Raw genomic sequence first — 17,438 nt, 5'->3', positions numbered from 1 at the left:
ATTCTGGTTCAATGACTGAGTGAATTGTGAGGAAGTGTGATGGTGAAATTGAAAAAAATGTGTAGTTTTGATAAATCTAGCTTGTTCATACTTCTGTAGAAGTTCTGCAGAATTATGCAAAAAAATGAGGTTCGATGTTGACCGCTCGGTCATGATCAGACACTAGGTCATCAATGGGGTTAGATTTTCTTTAGTCTTATCCGTTAATGACCGCTCGGTCTTAAGAGAGTGGTCGGCCTCCTAGTTGCATATGGTATCTTAGTAGCGTTTATTTATTTTTTAATTCAAACAACTTCACTTTACACTCATTTTTTCACTCAACCAAAGCCTTTTTTTTTTCTCAATCTAGACAATTCAAGATTTCAAGATTTTGTAGTAAGTAAATGGAAGCAAGGAAATAATGTAAGGTGATAAAATATTAATAGATAATAATAAATTTTTTTTATTAATAAATATTAAACTCAAATTTTAAACATTTTAAATATATATTTATGTTCAGCCCAACGATTATAAAAATGTTTTTCTCACATATCATCGTCTTGTTTAAACTGTAAATTGTATTAGCATATCCAAATACACTTTATGAGTACCTATACATAAAATCAAGTTTTAATTATTCACGAAGTCCCTATTTTCGTGTGGAATCTCAATTTAGTCTCTTTGTTTCTGAAATCTAAATTGGGTCCCAAATTTATGAAAATTGCAACAATTGGATCCTTTTCGTTAAATTGTCTCTAACGGCGTTAGTGTGTGTTTGACGTGGCACGCTGTAGTCAGTTTCTTAACTGACGTGGCTGACTGAAGCAGGGGTAGTGAAGCACGTGGATAATAAAATTTTGTAAGTAAAAAGAAAATGAAAGTTTTAAACCAAAATTGGGATTTAGATTTTTATTTGATCGAATTAGGGATTGGGATTCTTCTGAGTACTTGTAGGGTTCGTCCAAAGTTCATTCAATTTCACAAATTGGGGTATCAATTTGGGTATTTAGGGTTTAATTGAAGTTGTGGTTGAAGATGCATCCCTGTTCGTCTTCGTCATGTAGCGGGTGGCGGAAGCAAGACAGTAATGTGGTCTGTGGTGGTGCTCGAGGAGGATGTAGCAATGGTGGTCCGTTGTGCTATTGTGGGATGAAATGTGTTGTCAGAAATGCAAGAACAGTTAAGAACAGAGGCAAGCAATTTTGGGGCTGCCCTAAGTTTAAGGTAAGGTTTTTTGTTGGTTTTTTCATTGTTCTTATTTTGAGTTCGAGGGTGCCCTAATTGATGTTTTCTTGTCACAGAATGATGGTGAAGATGGTGATTGCGATTATTTCACATGGTGTGCAGATCATGGGGTTGTTGAAACGAAAATGAGTGCAAAGTGTGAAGGCAAGTCTAAGTCTTTGTTGAACAGAGAAGCAATGGAAGGTGGATGGAAGATTATAAGTGATTTGGACTTGTCAGTGAAGAAATTGGGAAATAGGCTTAATGTCTTGTTAGGGATTGTCTGTGTTCTTGTTGTGGTGAACATTATTGTACTTACAATAGTATTTTTTCGTTCATAGGAATGATTTCATTGTACTTATGATGGAATGTACTTAGGATGCAATGAACCAAAGTTATTTTGACTATAAAAGTTTGTAACTTTTGGTAAGGAAGTAATTCAAAGTATTGATTGAAACTTTTGGCCAAAATACTCTTCGTATTGAACTGTCAACTAATAAGCACAATCATATGAAGTGGTTTCAAAGTGAACTGATAAGCATAAATTACATAAACTTCATAAAATTTTCATTAATCTCAAGCACTATATAAAAGTAGAATCTGTTGATCTTTCTGAGTCATGCACATTTTGGATCATTCCTGGAGATTTATGGATAGTAATTGGCAGAACAGTTCATTAATCTCAAGCAAAACCACACTACAACTTTTATAACCATGTTAAAAGTTATAACTATGCTTTTCCTTCTAACACCATTTTGAGAAACATAACCATGTTAAAATCAGAAACATAACCATGTTAAAAGATCAGCATAACATCAATGCACACAACAGATAAATGGAACCAAATTAAGCATATATGCTGAAATTTAATTAATCTCAAGTAGTATATAAAACTGCTCTCATACAGACCAAAATAACCATAAAAACAACATCAAGTTCCATCAGTTATCAACTGCAGTACCACAATAACAGTGATTGGATGTCAAAAGCATAACGTTTTCCTACATCTACTGCTTTTCTACATAATTTTTTGTAGCCTAAAAAGATTACAAAATTTCATTCCTACTGTGTACTACGGTTGATTCCCAGAGTGATGTGCTATTTCAGATTGTTGAGTGGATGGAGTTGCTTGGGTTGCTGATGTACTGGGCACAGTTCCTGCTTGTGTTGCTGATGGGCAACGAGTTCTGTTATGGCCATGTTCTCTACATATGCCACATCTCTTCCGCAAGCCAGATTTGGACATTCTTGATTCATCCTTCCTTATTTCCCATTGCTCTAGTCTTCGTTTTCTCTTTGGTCTTCCAGGCAATACTCTTTTGTGTGGTGGAGACACATCAGGATATGGAGTAATGTTCCACATGTTGGCTCCATTTAAGGGATATATAGTTGTTGAATATGTCTCCTCATATCTAGACTTCATGTAGCAAGAGTCAATAAATTGTTCTCCATCAATGTTGAGGAACTTCATTGCAGCCAATGAATACAACAGGGGATTCCAGTCATCATCCAAGTTCTGCATGTGCATGAGGAGTCATCTATGTTGACTACGAACTTATCTCCATTGTTAGACATGTGATGAACTTCAAATAGCTTGTTGCCTGACCAACTGTGTAGAAGAAGACAACAATAATTATTAACCACAATAGTAAATTTATGGCTTAATACCTCTTTTGGTCCCTCTTTAGGGGGGCAATGTTCAAGTCCGTCCTACCTTTTTTAAAAAGTTCAATGTGGTCCCAAGTTGTGAAAAAAATGTATAATTAAATCCTTTTTGGTCACGGCGTTAAATATTTAACGACCCAGCTGACAGCGTGGAGTAATGTGTGCAACGTGGCTGTTTAGGTTCATTTCAGTCTGACAGACCCAGTACAAGTGTTATTCATTTCAGTTTTCCAGCAGCTTATTATTAACATATTGTTTCCACACAATAAACCCTTTTCCAGACAAAGTTATTAGCAAAAAAATATACGGAATAGATCTATCAGTTCTTGCTTTCAGAAATTGGTTCCTTAGGAAACAACTTTTATTCTTCACTTTGGTGAAATGGAAAATAGGCTGAAATTTCTTTTATAATAACTTCTACTCTTTTTTAGAATAAAGTATTCATATAAATTACTAAACTGAACTAATTACATTATTTTAATAATTATTAGACATTTTTATTTTTAATAAATTTATAAATTTAATAAAGTTAATCATTATTGATATTAGTGATTAAATTTTATTTGAATATAAATTAATAATTTAATATTTTAATAAAAAAATAATATTAATTGCTGAAAAGTTATTTAAATAAAAAATGTTATTTAATAATTTTAAAAAAATTTAACATTATTATTTAAATTTTATTCAAATTGAAAATGTTAATTTAATTATTTTTCAAATTAAAAAGCAACTTTTTAAATAATATAAATAATTTTACTATTAAATTTTATATATAAATAGGTTCTGTAGTTCTTTATTTGGATCCACAAATATATTGTGAATAAAGAAAATAAACTAATAAAAGTAAGAATATTAAATTTGGATTGAAATGTTTAAACAAGAATGATGAGATGGAAAAGGAAAAAGAAAAGAAAATATAAGTGAAAAAAAGACAATTTGATATTTTCTATGACATGGATATTTAATAATCCTTTTCATAGTTGTACAATAAGGTAACAGTTAAAATTAAAGTTTGTAAAAGATAATTAAATTAAGTTAATTGAAGAACTCCTATGTATATTAGAAGAAACAGGTGCTTTCCTTGAGTCTCAGCACCGAAACGACAGTTTTGCATTGCATTTTGAGAAATCCGCGACACTGCGGCCATCGAAGAAGAGGAAGAAAATGAACAATGTATTTGCGAAAAAGAAGGAGAATGATGATGGGGTTAAGGTGGAGTATGGTTGTAACGGTGAAGTTCACGTTTTCAGCTTCAAGATCACCCAATTTGGAAGGCGGCTCCTCAAAAATGCTTAACCATAAATCGCGATTTCTGCAATCCAAACCCTAACTCACAATTTTTTTACCACTGCCACGTCAACTTTAATGAAAATTACATGTTTACCCCTTATGCAGACACATTATGAACCTAAACAGCTACATTGCATACATCACTCCACGCTGTCAGCTGGGTCGTTAAATATTTAACGCCGTGACCAAAAAGGATTTAATTGTACACTTTTTTCACAACTTGGGACCACATTAAACTTTTTAAACAAGGTAGGACGGACTTAAACATTGCCCCCCTAAAGAGGGACCAAAAGAGGTATTAAGCCTAAATTAATATAACATAGAAGTCATTACTGGAATTTACTTAGGAATCCAATTTTTAGTTAACTGAGATTCCTTTCTAAATTTGGATAGGACCTTGGGACAAATGGATCCAGTAAATGATGATATGCTTGACCTATTCTTGGCCCATCTTTGCATGAGGTAAAGCCGTATTGTCTCCAACAAAGAAATTATGGGTTTACTCCTGGCATAAACGAGGACACTGTTGAAGCCCTCACTCATATTGTTTACTAAGGTGTCACATTTAGCTCTTTCAGTGAACCTTGATCTTGACCAATACCTACAACAAATAATAGAATTATTTTTAACATTATATGAATAAGGAATTATGTTCTACTTTTGAAGACTAACCTTGGAGGGATGACAATCAAATGCTTATAAGCATCTTCGTTCACTGCTCTTATGTTTCTCATTTCCATCTCCCAGGTTTGTGGATGTGTGGCTGTAGCTGTCCTCTACATTAAACGCTTCAGGTTTTTACCAGGGTATTTCTTCCTGAAGTTGGCATACATATGCCTCACACAAAACCTTTGGTCAACTCTAGGAAGCAATTCATCTATTGCATGAAGTAGACCCTGCAATACAATATACAAGTAATGAATACAACCAACCAATTCTTAAGAACCTAAAGTTAAAATGTACAATTACAAATTAATGATTACTATTACCTTTTCCTGGTCTGATATAAAGGTAAATGAAGAACAAATTTCAATCGCTCCAAGGTCATATACCAACAATTCCAAGAACCACCTCCATGAATCCTTGTTCTCAACTTTAACAACACAGTATGCAATTGGCAACATCTGCTCATTCCCATCTCGGCCCACAGCTGTTAACAACTCACCACCGTACTTACCTTTCAAAAATGCTCCATCTAAACCAATAATTGGCCTGCATGACATAAAATTGTCTTTGCAAGCCTTTAAACATACATAGAATCTCTTGAAAACGAATTTACCCCCCACATCCTCAACCTTTAGTTTCACTGTTGACCCTGGATTTTGGGCCACCAACTCATGGGCATAATCATATAACCTTTTATACTATTCTTTGAAAGAGCCATCAATTTGCTATGTTGCTATGTTTTTGGCCCTATAGGCCATACACCTTGAAATACTAATGTTCCATTTCCTTTGAACTTTTTCCCTTATATCCACACCCTTAACTGTAGGATTAACTCTAATAGTTTTTTGTATCTTCTTGCTCAACCACTTGGCATCAATTAATTTAAGGTTGAACTCCCCGCTATAGGTATGGTTGTCCAACATTGTTCTCAATTGCCATGTTTTGACTGCCTTCATATAACCACAATATAACCTCCAAGGGCGTTTACCTTTTGCACCCACACACTTGAACCTCATTCTTTGTTTATCATTCTTAACAAACTTAATATTTCTTCCATTATCCAACGCATAACTTTTTATAGCCTCCAAAATGTCTTTTTTCAGCAAAATATGTCCCAACTTCCCACTTAAAGTCAACCATACTTTTTGGCAACACAAATGTTGCAAAAGTCCCATAACCCTCTACATCAGTATCGTCTTCATCACTTTCTGCTCCACTAATTAATTGTTCAGATTCCCACTCATCATCTGACAAACCTCTATCATTCCCACCCTCCACGTTAACATCAATCATGTTGTCAGAACTCACACTAGAACATGGTCCACTAGAGTCATTTGACATACTTTGGACTTCCACTTCCACATTTCCCTCGAAATCTGCATGTATATCATCATCTATATCACAACCAACATTGACATCAACAAGCCCCTCCAACCACTCATTATTTCCATCACCACTACCATTCTCAAAAGAGGAATTCCAGCTTCGGATTTCCTCATCTGCTTCAACTTCATTCTCTTCTTCACCTTCATGTTCACCATCACCACCAACTTCCTGAACTTGTTCAACTCTATCATTCTCTTCCTCCATAACAGCGTCAACTTCCACTTGTTCACCCATCTCTTCCAACACACCACAAACTTCTTCAACTCTAACAACCTCTTCCTCCATAACAGCCTCAACTTCCACTTGTTCACCCATCTCTTGTTCTTCACCATCAACATCACCCATCTCTTCCAACACACCACAAACTTCTTCAACTCTAACAACTTCTTCCTCCATAACAGCCTCAACTTCCACTTGTTCACCCATCTCTTGTTCTTCACCATCAACATTACCCATCTCTTCCAACACACCACCAACTTCTTCAACTCTAACAACCTCTTCCTCCATAACAACATCAACTTCCACTTGTTCACAATCAACATCACCCCCTCTCTTCAACTTGTCCTTCATCATTACCAACATATTCCAGCATATGTATGACTTCGGGTTCAGAAACAGGGTGTATAAAAAACACATGCACCTCACCATTTAGCCTAGCTAAATTAACCATATGCATGGCAGCAGTGTCATCACACAAAGGCTCCAACTTATCATCCAACACTGAAGCCCCTCCTACAGAGTACCACATATCTTTAAGCCCATGGTATCCCAAAGATTTCACTACACTAACAACCACGAAATAACTCCAAACATCTAGGTCAAACATAAACCTAGATGTCTCCCCCCCTTCATACTTAAGCTTCCCATCATTAACTAATTTCCCTCCATGGTGAAAGACAACCTCAATATCCTCGTCCATGATGCAAAAAACTATATATAAGTATTTATACACCTATAATGTAATCACATGACGACAAAACATGTATTAAAACCATAAACAAAACGCACTCACACACACACATAGACAATTATCACTTTAAACATGGAGGGCATGGGGGACCACAACATTGCAATAAAAAATGGAACACAATCCGACGACGGGGACCACAACATTGCAATAAAAAATAAAACACAATACAACGACGGGGACCATCACCCAACATCGCAATATAAAGGTTTGTAACAAAACCAAACTTTTACTGACCTGGCCACTCCATATTGCAACTGAAGAAGGTCCCACAACTCCGATGACGACGACAACTGCACACCCTGTCAAGTTCAACTTCGATTAAACCCTAAATACCCAAAATGATACCCCAATTTGTGAAATGGAATGAACATTGGACGAACCCTAGAAGTACTCAGAAGAATCTCAATCCCTAATTCGATCAATTAAAAATATGAATCCCAATTATGGTTTAAAACTTTCATTTTCTTTTTACTTAAAAAATTTTATTATCCACGTGCTTCACTGCCCCTGCTTCAGTCAGCCACGTCAGTTAAGAAACTGACTACAGCGTGCCACGTCAAACACACACTAATGCCATTGGAGACAATTTAACGGAAAGGATCCAATTGTTGCAATTTTCATAAATTTAGAACCCAATTGAGATTTCCATAAACAAAGGGACTAAATTGAGATTCCACACGAAATTAGGGACTTCGTAAAATCAAAGATCAACATGGAACTTTTAACTTCCCACTTCTTTTCTCTCTCTCTTCTTTTCCTTATTTTTTTTTTCACTTTCTCACTTCTCATATTCAATCCAAGTAAAAGATTAATGATCTAATTCATTCATTATGATCCAATCATTTTAAGTTCAAATACAAGTAAATCATATATTATTACATAACCTTCTTTTTTTATTAATAGTTATATTTCTTTACTTTTACCATATTGTCACTTACCATTATCATTTTCACTTATCTATTAGTTTCGCTATCACTTATTTTATAAGATGACAAAATGAGTAATCAATCACTTTTGATCTAAATCACCAAAATGGAACAAACCAAACTCACCAATTATATTAAAATTAAATAATATATTTTACTTGTTTCATCAAAGAACGGGTGAGACCACCATTTGTTTTTTATTATTTCTTTTATTTTTAAATATATATATATATATATATATATATATATATATATATATATATATAATAAACCTATTTAATTATATACAAGTTTTCTAAACTTTTAATTTGATTAATTTATGTATTTAATTGAATAAATTAAAATAGTTATTATATTATATGTTAAACTACTGTACTATAGTTAATAATTAAAATTTAATTAATAAATTTTAATAATTTAAATTATAATATTATTTATAATATAAAAATTTATTTTGTAATTATTTTTTTTTATTTTTTTAAATAGGTAGTAAATTAAACAAAATAAACTTATTAAATTAGCCGAATTTTGACGGATTAAAAATTACTCCATAAGTCGTGAACCAATTTTTTGCATTTATCATCATTATTATCTGTAACTCTCCATTATTTTACCCATACATTAAGATTGATTAACTTACTCACTACTAATAATTATTGTTATCATTATTAATGTTATTTTTATTCATATCACTTTCATTGTTTTTTTTTTTACATTATTATTACCATTATTATTAACATTTAGAATATGATTTTCGTCGTCATCTTCTTCTTCCAACTTCATATTCCGATCTATATTATCATTTTCTATCATTATTACTGTTATGATCACTTGTATTACCACAACATCTACTTCATCTTGTTGCTATCACTGTTTTCACAATTATTGTAATTACCACTTTCTTCTATTTTGTATAATTATCACACAACTTAATATTATTATTATTATTATTATTTATAATTAGAAAAAATAAAGAAGATAAGTGTTGGTTCCGTATGATTAGTGTATCATTTTCATCATTAACATGAACCGAACGACAATCGTAAATAACAATTACAATTAATCATAATTAACTTAAATCAAAATATGAACATTTATAATTAGATTGACATTAATTTAAAATTTATTTTGAAATTTATAAATAAAAATTTAAAATAGTAAAATAAATTGATTAAATGTATTTATAGTTAAGACTGAACATATCATAATAAAAAACAAACGGTAATTAAGATAAACGAAATTTGAAAAACCTCGATCCCAAAACTAAAATAATTATTATATTAAAATTGTTAGCATTTAAAAAAATTATTCTACCGTATGGTTTTCTTGGCACCAACGGTTCGATCATCTAGGCTGATCAACCACCAGGCTGATCATTCAGGCCGATCACTTAGACCGGTTGAGTATTTTGGTTGACCGACCATCTAGGTTGACCACATCGTTAGATTATAAACGATGATAACTCATTAACATCCTAATGTAGGTTAAGGTGTAATTGGGCCGTAATTTGGCCAGCAAAAGGTAAAACCCATTACAGTCTATTATAACTAGTATAAATAAAGGTCTCAGGTATGACTTTAGACCACGATGCACAATATACATGCATTACTTGTTGTGCTAATCGCTCGATTACATTACTAACTTGAGCGTTGGAGCGCCTTTGATAGGTGCCCGCCCGTCCGGCTTAAAGAAGGAGGAGGGAGAACGAGCAATACAACCTGGAGTTCTTTGAGCAACGTCCATCTGGTCTTCAACGTCCGTCCGGTCTTCAACCTAGAGCGCTTCAAGCAACGTCCTTCCGCTTTGAGCCACGTCTGTCCGATCTTCAATACAACCAGGAGTGCTTAGATCTGTCTGGTCTTCAAGGTTCGTCTAGTCTTCAAGAACCGTCCAGTCAAGGTCTGTCGAGTCTTCAAGGTCCATCCAGTCTTAGAGACAACATGGAGTGCTTTGAGCAAGGAACCTCCAAACCCTACCGAAACATTTTGGGCCCACCGTGGGGCCGAGCAGCATCCCCTGTGATCCACAAGGAACTAGAGAAGGACACAGTCTTAGCATCATTATGTCGACCCAGCCTCTACATACTGATCCGGATTGTAGAAACTCTCACCATCAGCGTCAACAAGCTTCCGCGACTTTATAGGTCTAAGGACACATTCACCACTTAGCCAAATTTGGCTTCGAGCATCTAGTCGTTCGGTAATGCCTTGGCTTCAACTATTCGGTCGTCCGATCTCAACCATTCGACCATTCGGCCTCAGGTACTTAACCAAATTTGGCATCAAATATTCAACTTTTCGACCATCCGACTTCAATAATTTGGTCGTCCGACTTAATTATTTAGTCGTCCGACCTCAACTATTACGTCATCCGGCCTCCGCCATTTGGCCTCCGTCATCTGGCCATCCGGTCTCGGCCATCTAGATTCAGTCATTCGGCCTCGGCCATCTGGCCTCTATCATCCGGCCTCGACCATCCGGATTCAGTCCTCCGAAATCAACCATCCGGCCTTCGTCATTCAGCCTCAGCCTAGAATCAATAATCAGTCGTCCGGCCACACCCCGACCTTAACTTTTCGTCTATCCAGCCTCAACCATCCAACATTTTCCATTCAGCCTCGGCCAAGTATTGATAGTCAGTCTTCCGGTCATACCTTGACCTCAGGTAATTTCTCAAACTTGGCCTCACAGATATTCGTCCATTTGGCCCCATATATTGACCTTAGTCGTCTGGCCACAGCCCGGCCTCAACTCCTCAGCCTCCCGTGGCCGCAGTCGTCCGACCATACCCTGAACTCCACACCTCGGGCGATGAACGACGAGTTCATCATAAAACCACTGCCGCCTGATTCCAGATAAAGCCCAAGTTGATGAACGGCGAGTTCCTAAAGGAACCACTGTCAACTTGGTCGAGCAGTGAACGACGAGTTCCTTACAGAACCACTACCGCCCGATTCCAGGTAAAGCCTAAGTTGATGAACGGAAAGTTCCTAAAGGAACCACTGTACACTTGGCCGAGCGGTGAACAATGAGTTCCTTACTGAACCACTGCTGCCCGATTCCAAATAAAGCCTAAGTTGATGAACGACAAGTTCCTAAAGGAACCACTATCAATTTGGTCAAGCGGTGAACAACGAGTTCATAACAAAACCACTGCCACCCGGTTCCAGATAAAACCCAAGTTGGGGAACGACACGTTCAGCAGATGAACCAACGTCACCATCCGGCCTTACATTGGCCTCAACATCACGGCCTCACGTAGCCTCAACCGTCCGGCCTTACAATGGCCTCAACTTCTTGGCCTCATGTGACCTTAACCGTTTGGCCTTACATTGGCCTCAACTTCTCGGCCTCACGTGGCTTCAACCGTTTGCCCTTACTTTGGTCTCAACTTCATGGTCTCCTGTGGCCTCAAACGTTAGGTCATACCTTGGTCTCGGGTACTTTCTCAAACCTGGTCTCATAGGTACTCGGCCAACCTTTCGGCCTCAACCGCTCAGCCTTCCATGGCCTTAAAGAAACTTAGCCAAATTTGGCATCGACTATTCGGCCTCGACCATTCGGCTTTTCGTGGCCTCACAAGCATTCGGTCGTCCGACCTCGACTACTCGGCCTCCATGGCCTCATAGGTACTTAGCCAAATTTGGCATCAACAACTCGGTCATTCGACCTCGACAATTCGGCCATTTGGCCACTACTATCCAACTATCTGACCTCGGCTGCCCGTCCTCGACTGCTTGGCCTCGCATGGCCTCACAGGTACTTAGCCAAATTTTGCTTCAAACCATCAACTCGGTCATTCGGCCTCAAGCTCTCCGCCCCTCGTCCTAAACTCGGCCACTTGGCATCAAGCTCTGGACCATCAGGTCTCAAGCTCTTAGTCATTCGGCCTCAAGCTCTCGGCAATCCGGCCTCAAGCTTTCGGTAATCCGGCCTCAAGCTCTCGGCCATCCGACCTCAAGATCTCAGTCATCCGGCCTTAACTGCTCGTCCATTCGGCCTCAAGCTCTCAATCATCTGGCCTCAACTACTTCGCCATTCGACCTCAAGCTCTCGGCCCATCAGCCTCAACTTTCGCCATTCAGCTTCAACCTCAACCATTCGACCTCAACAATTTGGCCACTACTATTCAATTATCCGGCCTCGATCGCCCGTCCTCGATCGCCCATCCTCGACTGCTTGGCCTTGCACGTACTTAACCAAATTTGGCTTCAAACCATCAACTTGGCCATTCGGCCTCAAGCTCTCTGCCCCTCGGCCTCAACTCGACCTCAACTCGATTACTCGACATCAAGCTCTCAGTCATTCGGCCTCAAGCTCTAGGTCATCCGGCCTCAAGCTCTTGGCCATCCGGCCTCAAGCTCTAGGTCATCCGGCCTCAAGCTCTTGGCCATCCGGCCTCAAGCTCTTGGCCATCCGGCCTCAAGCTCTTGGCCATCCGGCCTCAAGCTCTTGGCCATCCGGCCTCAAGCTCTTGGCCATCCGGCCTCAAGCTCTTGGCCATCTGGTCTCAAGCTCCTAGCCTCAAGCTCTCGGCCATCCGGCCTCAACTACGTGCCATTCGGCCTCAAGCTCTCAGCCTGTCGGCCTCAACTTCTGCCATTCGGCTTCAACCTCGACCATTCGGCCTCTTGCTCGGCCATTCGGCCTCAAGCTGTCAGCCATTCGGCCTCAAGCTCTTAGCCAAATTTGGCCTCTGGTGTTTAGTGTCAACCGTTCGACCATACCTTGCCTCCTCTTCTCGGCCATCCGTGGCATCGGAGGTACTTTGCGAAATTTGGCATCTGCATTCAAGCATTTGGCTACCCAACCTCAACTGTTTAGCCATCGGCCTCAAATGTTCGGCCATTCGGCCTTGAGCTCTCGGCCATTTGGCCTTAACTACTTGGCCATTCGGCCTAAAGCTCTCAACCATCCCGCCTCAACCATTCGGTCATCTTGCCTCAACTGTTCGACCATTAGGCTGACCACCCAGACCGGCCGACCACTCAGGCTGACCGACCATCCAGGCCAACCACATTATTAGAATAATTCATTAACACCCTAATGCAAGTTAAGGTGTGATTGGGCCGTCATTAGGCCAACGAAAGGTAAAAGCCCATTAGAGCCCATTACAAGTAGTATAAATAAGGGTCTCAAGTGTGATTTTAGACCAAAATGCACAATATACACGCATTACTTGTTGTGCTAACCGCTTGGTTACATTACTAACTTAAGCATCGGAGCGCCTTTTTTGACAGGTGTATGTCCGTCCAGCTTGGAGAAGGAGGAGGAAGAACGAGCAATACAACCTGGAGTTCTTTGAGCAACGTCCGTCCGATCTTCAACGTTCGTCCGGTCTTCAACCTAGAGCGCTTCGAGCAACGTTTGTCCTCTTTGAGCCACGTCCGTCCGATCTTCAATACAACCGGGAGTGCTTAGGTCTGTCCGATCTTCAAGGTTCGCCCAGTCTTCAAGGCCCGTCCAGTCTTCAAGGTCCGTCGAGTCTTCAAGGTCCATCCAGTCTTAAAGACAACATGGAATGTTTTGAGCAAGGGACCTCCAAACCCTACCGAAACAATTATTATCGGTTAAAGAGAAAAAGAAAACGGGTTAAATATGTTTTTTGTCGCTTAAGTTTCAGTGAAAATTGGAATTAGTCCCTCTTCAAAACTTTGGCCTAATTTAGTCCCCAAACTTTAGAAATGTGTGAATTTAGTCATTTTAGCTAAATTTTGTTAGGTTTATTTTATGTTTTAAGTGTGTATTATGCATTTGAATTGTTTATACCGTTTGACACATTTTTGCTTCAATGTTAATTGAGAAATGCGTTTGAAACATCAAATAAAATTAACAAAATTTAGTTAAAAGGACTAAATTTACACATTTCTAAAGTTTGGGAACTAAATTGATCTAAAATTTCAAAAAAAGACTAATTCTAATTTTCAAGGAAAAAAACATATTTAAAAAAAAATTATCTCAAAAGTTTTTTATAACGCCTTAGTAATTAGAACGAAGAAGTCTTAGCTATATTTGAAATCTATAATCGTTTGGCTGTGTTTATTAATTGTTGAGATAAACCAAACGCAGATACTATAATTAAATCGAAGTCACATCACATCTTTCATGATCAACTGTTGTGTTGAAAGACTGATGATGGAAGCTAGAGCTGTCAAATGAGCCCCTTTAATAAGATTTGGCCCTAGCCCATGTGGGTTAGGGCCAAAAAAGCCCACAGGGCCAAAAAAACTCTTTATTAAAAAAGCCCACAGGGCTAAAAACCCCTAAAGCCCTATAGGCCAGGGTCAGCCCATGGGCTTTCCTTTTTACAAAATTTAACGTATAGAAACATAATATCATCATACAAGTAATCACAAATCATATGTATTTTTTATCCTGCTTTCATTTTATCTTTGTTAGTAATAACTTATAACCATAATTGATTCATGTATAATTATATTTTTTTACCAATAAAATTAATTTTCTACTTCATAACTATTTCTATATTAATTAGTTTAATAATAATGCTTTTATACAATTATTTCTTAATTTTCAAATTTTATTTTGATAATTTTTTCATCTTAATTTTTGTTTGTAAATTTGACGATTCAGAAATATACACATCAAATAGGTTTAAAAGTTAAAAAATTTAATTTAATATGTAAAATTTTGATGCACTAACAAATTTATTTATAGATGGTAATCTATTTTGTCACTAGTTTAAATCAATATCATTCAATTAAGATTTGTGATCAAAATTACATTATTTTTAATTGGTGTGAACATGTTAAAATTTTGACTTAATAACTTTTTTAATTTTCCAAATTTAATAAAATTAATATTTATTATTTACAAAGTTATATAATTCTTTTAAAAAAAAATTTATGAAACGTATTATTTAGTCATTTACATCAATTATATATTTTTATGTCTTTTTCATATATTTTATATTATATTCATTTGTCTTTTTTATTAGTTTCTTATTAAGAGACATTTATGTAATTTATTTATTATTATAATTATTATAATTTTTATTTATTTTATATGTTAATAATTAAATACAATAATAATTTGAATTTTAGTATTATAAATTATAACATTTTATTTATTTAAAAATATTGTATCTATTATTTAATTATTTTTTATTACAATCGGCTCAATTATGATAAATAATTCAATAAAAACGATCTTTGTTGGATAAAGATAAGTATAATTTTAAAATATTAATTTAATCTAAAAGGTTAGAAAAAAATATGATTTTATAACCACTAGGATTACATCTAGATCTTGTGTACTAACATATATGATATTTATAAGAATTTTGCCTAACAAGGATTTTCACTAAAAAGTTAGTTCTTTTATTAAGTAAAATTAATTTTAAACTTTACAAAGTTTGTGGTTTAATTTTTTAATGTATATATATCTATACAAAACATTCAACAAAAGAATTTTATATGACAAACTATAAAAAATAAAAATTTATAATTTTATAATTTATTTTTTGAAATTTTTTTTATTTTCTTTTAAATAAAAATAATAATAAAATTTTCTTTTTTACCTTTCCAAAATAATAAAATTATATATTTAAAATATACTTATAATTAAAAAATTATTTTAAATAAGTTTTTATAAAATCAATATTTATATATTTATATTTAATTAAAAAGATATTAAATATCATGTAAATTTTGAAAATTATTGAACTTGTAAAGTAAATAAAAGAAATAACTAAAAAAACATTAGTGAATTAATTTACTTTGGGGGCTAGCCCCATCCTAACCCTACCCCAGCCCACTTTATGTGGGGCTTTAGGGGTTGGGGCTTTTAAAAAGCCCCCTGTTAAAGGGGCTAGAAAATTGGGGCTTAATTTTAGAAGGGGTTAGGGTCAACCCATGGGTCAGGGGTTGAAATGACACCTCTAATGGAAGCAAATAAAAGGAAAATTGGTTCTTCTAAGAAGTCTATGGCAGTCACCTTCAATTCAGTTCCTTTTTAATTTGTTTTTTATTCAATGAACTTAGCAAAATACCTTTCTTCATGTTAAATATTAGAAGAACCATGACGACAGGGTTACGTGATTTAAGGCTCAACAAATTTTGAGCTGGTACATTTTAGTAATATATATCGAGTTTTAGTAGATAAAAATATCATTATATATAATGAATTCTAAGTTTTAAGGTTAAGGATATTTTAATAATTTTTATTCTCAAAATAAAAAAAATCAGAAACACTGACCGTTAAACAATCTTACAAAAAATGATTTTATAATGAGTTTTCATTTTATAATTTTTGTCTTATCTAATTTTATCCAATTTTCACAATCACAAAGAAATTGGTAATTGACATGGAAAAAATAAGAAATATTCGTTGTTAAACAATTTCTTAAAAAAAATGATTTTATAATGAATTTTCATTTTATAATTTTTGTCTTATCTAACTTTATCTAATTTTCACAAGCATAATGACATCAAAGGAATTGGTAATTGGCTTGGAAAAAAAAATCAGAAACGCTCGTTAAACAACTTCTTACAAAAAATGATTTTATAATGAATTTTTATTTTATAATTTTTGTCGTATATAATTTTTTCTAATTTTCACAAGCATAATGACATCCAAAGGAATTGGTAATTGGCCTGGAGGCTGTTTTTTAGAGATGATGATTCAACATATGCAGATGATGAAATTAGAGAGGTTAGTGAAGATTGTGAAATTGAAGATTTCTTGAATGAACCTTTGCTTGGAGGTGAGTATGTCAATGACTTAACTCTTTACAAAGGCAAATTGTTTAATGGCAAATTTTTTTGATTTTTTCAATTGGAAAGGTCAGTAAGGGTTTTGGGGTTTCTTTTTTTTCTTAGTTTTGAGATGATGATTCAAGATATGCAGATGATGAAATTAGAGAGGTTAGTGAAGATTCTGAAATTGAAGATTTCTTGAATTAACCTTTGCTTGAAGGTGAACATGTTAATGACTTAACTCTTTACAAAGGCAAATTGTTTAATGACAAATGTTTTTGATTTTTTCAATTGGAGAGGTGAGTAAGGGTTTGGGGTTTCTTTTTTCTCTTAGTTTTGAGAATGAAAATTATTAAAATACCCTTAACCTTAAAACTTAGAATCTATTATATATAAGGGTATTTTTGTCTACTAAAATTCGGTACACATTGCTAAAATGTACCAAATGAAAAATAGACGTATGCGCGTTAACAAATCCATATATATACTTCAAATTTAATTTAGAAATTTATTACAAATAGAGTTAAAAATTTGGAATATCATAAAACATATTTAAATAAGTTTATCTTACTTTGTTAATTAAAACATTAATTTAATCTTGGATCATTATATATAA

At 35.2% G+C, this 17,438-nt stretch overlaps 1 protein-coding gene across 1 annotated transcript; it reads right to left on the bottom strand.

The window, feature by feature from the left end:
• Nucleotides 1–2,275: 2,275 nt before the first annotated feature.
• On the bottom strand, nucleotides 2,276–4,901 carry LOC148198593 (uncharacterized). The gene is made up of 3 exons (XM_088115866.1): nucleotides 4,834–4,901; nucleotides 4,558–4,762; nucleotides 2,276–2,719 (listed from the first exon to the last, which is right to left on the bottom strand). Exons 1-3 carry the CDS (start codon nucleotides 4,899–4,901, stop codon nucleotides 2,276–2,278), a joined length of 717 nt encoding a protein of 238 aa, XP_087971992.1.
• Nucleotides 4,902–17,438: the final 12,537 nt, after the last annotated feature.

This window comes from Vigna umbellata, chromosome 5, assembly GCF_029865625.1.
Source record: "Vigna umbellata cultivar VRB3 chromosome 5, Vumbellata_1.0, whole genome shotgun sequence".
NCBI classification, from domain to species: domain Eukaryota; kingdom Viridiplantae; phylum Streptophyta; class Magnoliopsida; order Fabales; family Fabaceae; genus Vigna; species Vigna umbellata.
This window is presented reverse-complemented; position numbering and strand designations above follow the sequence as displayed.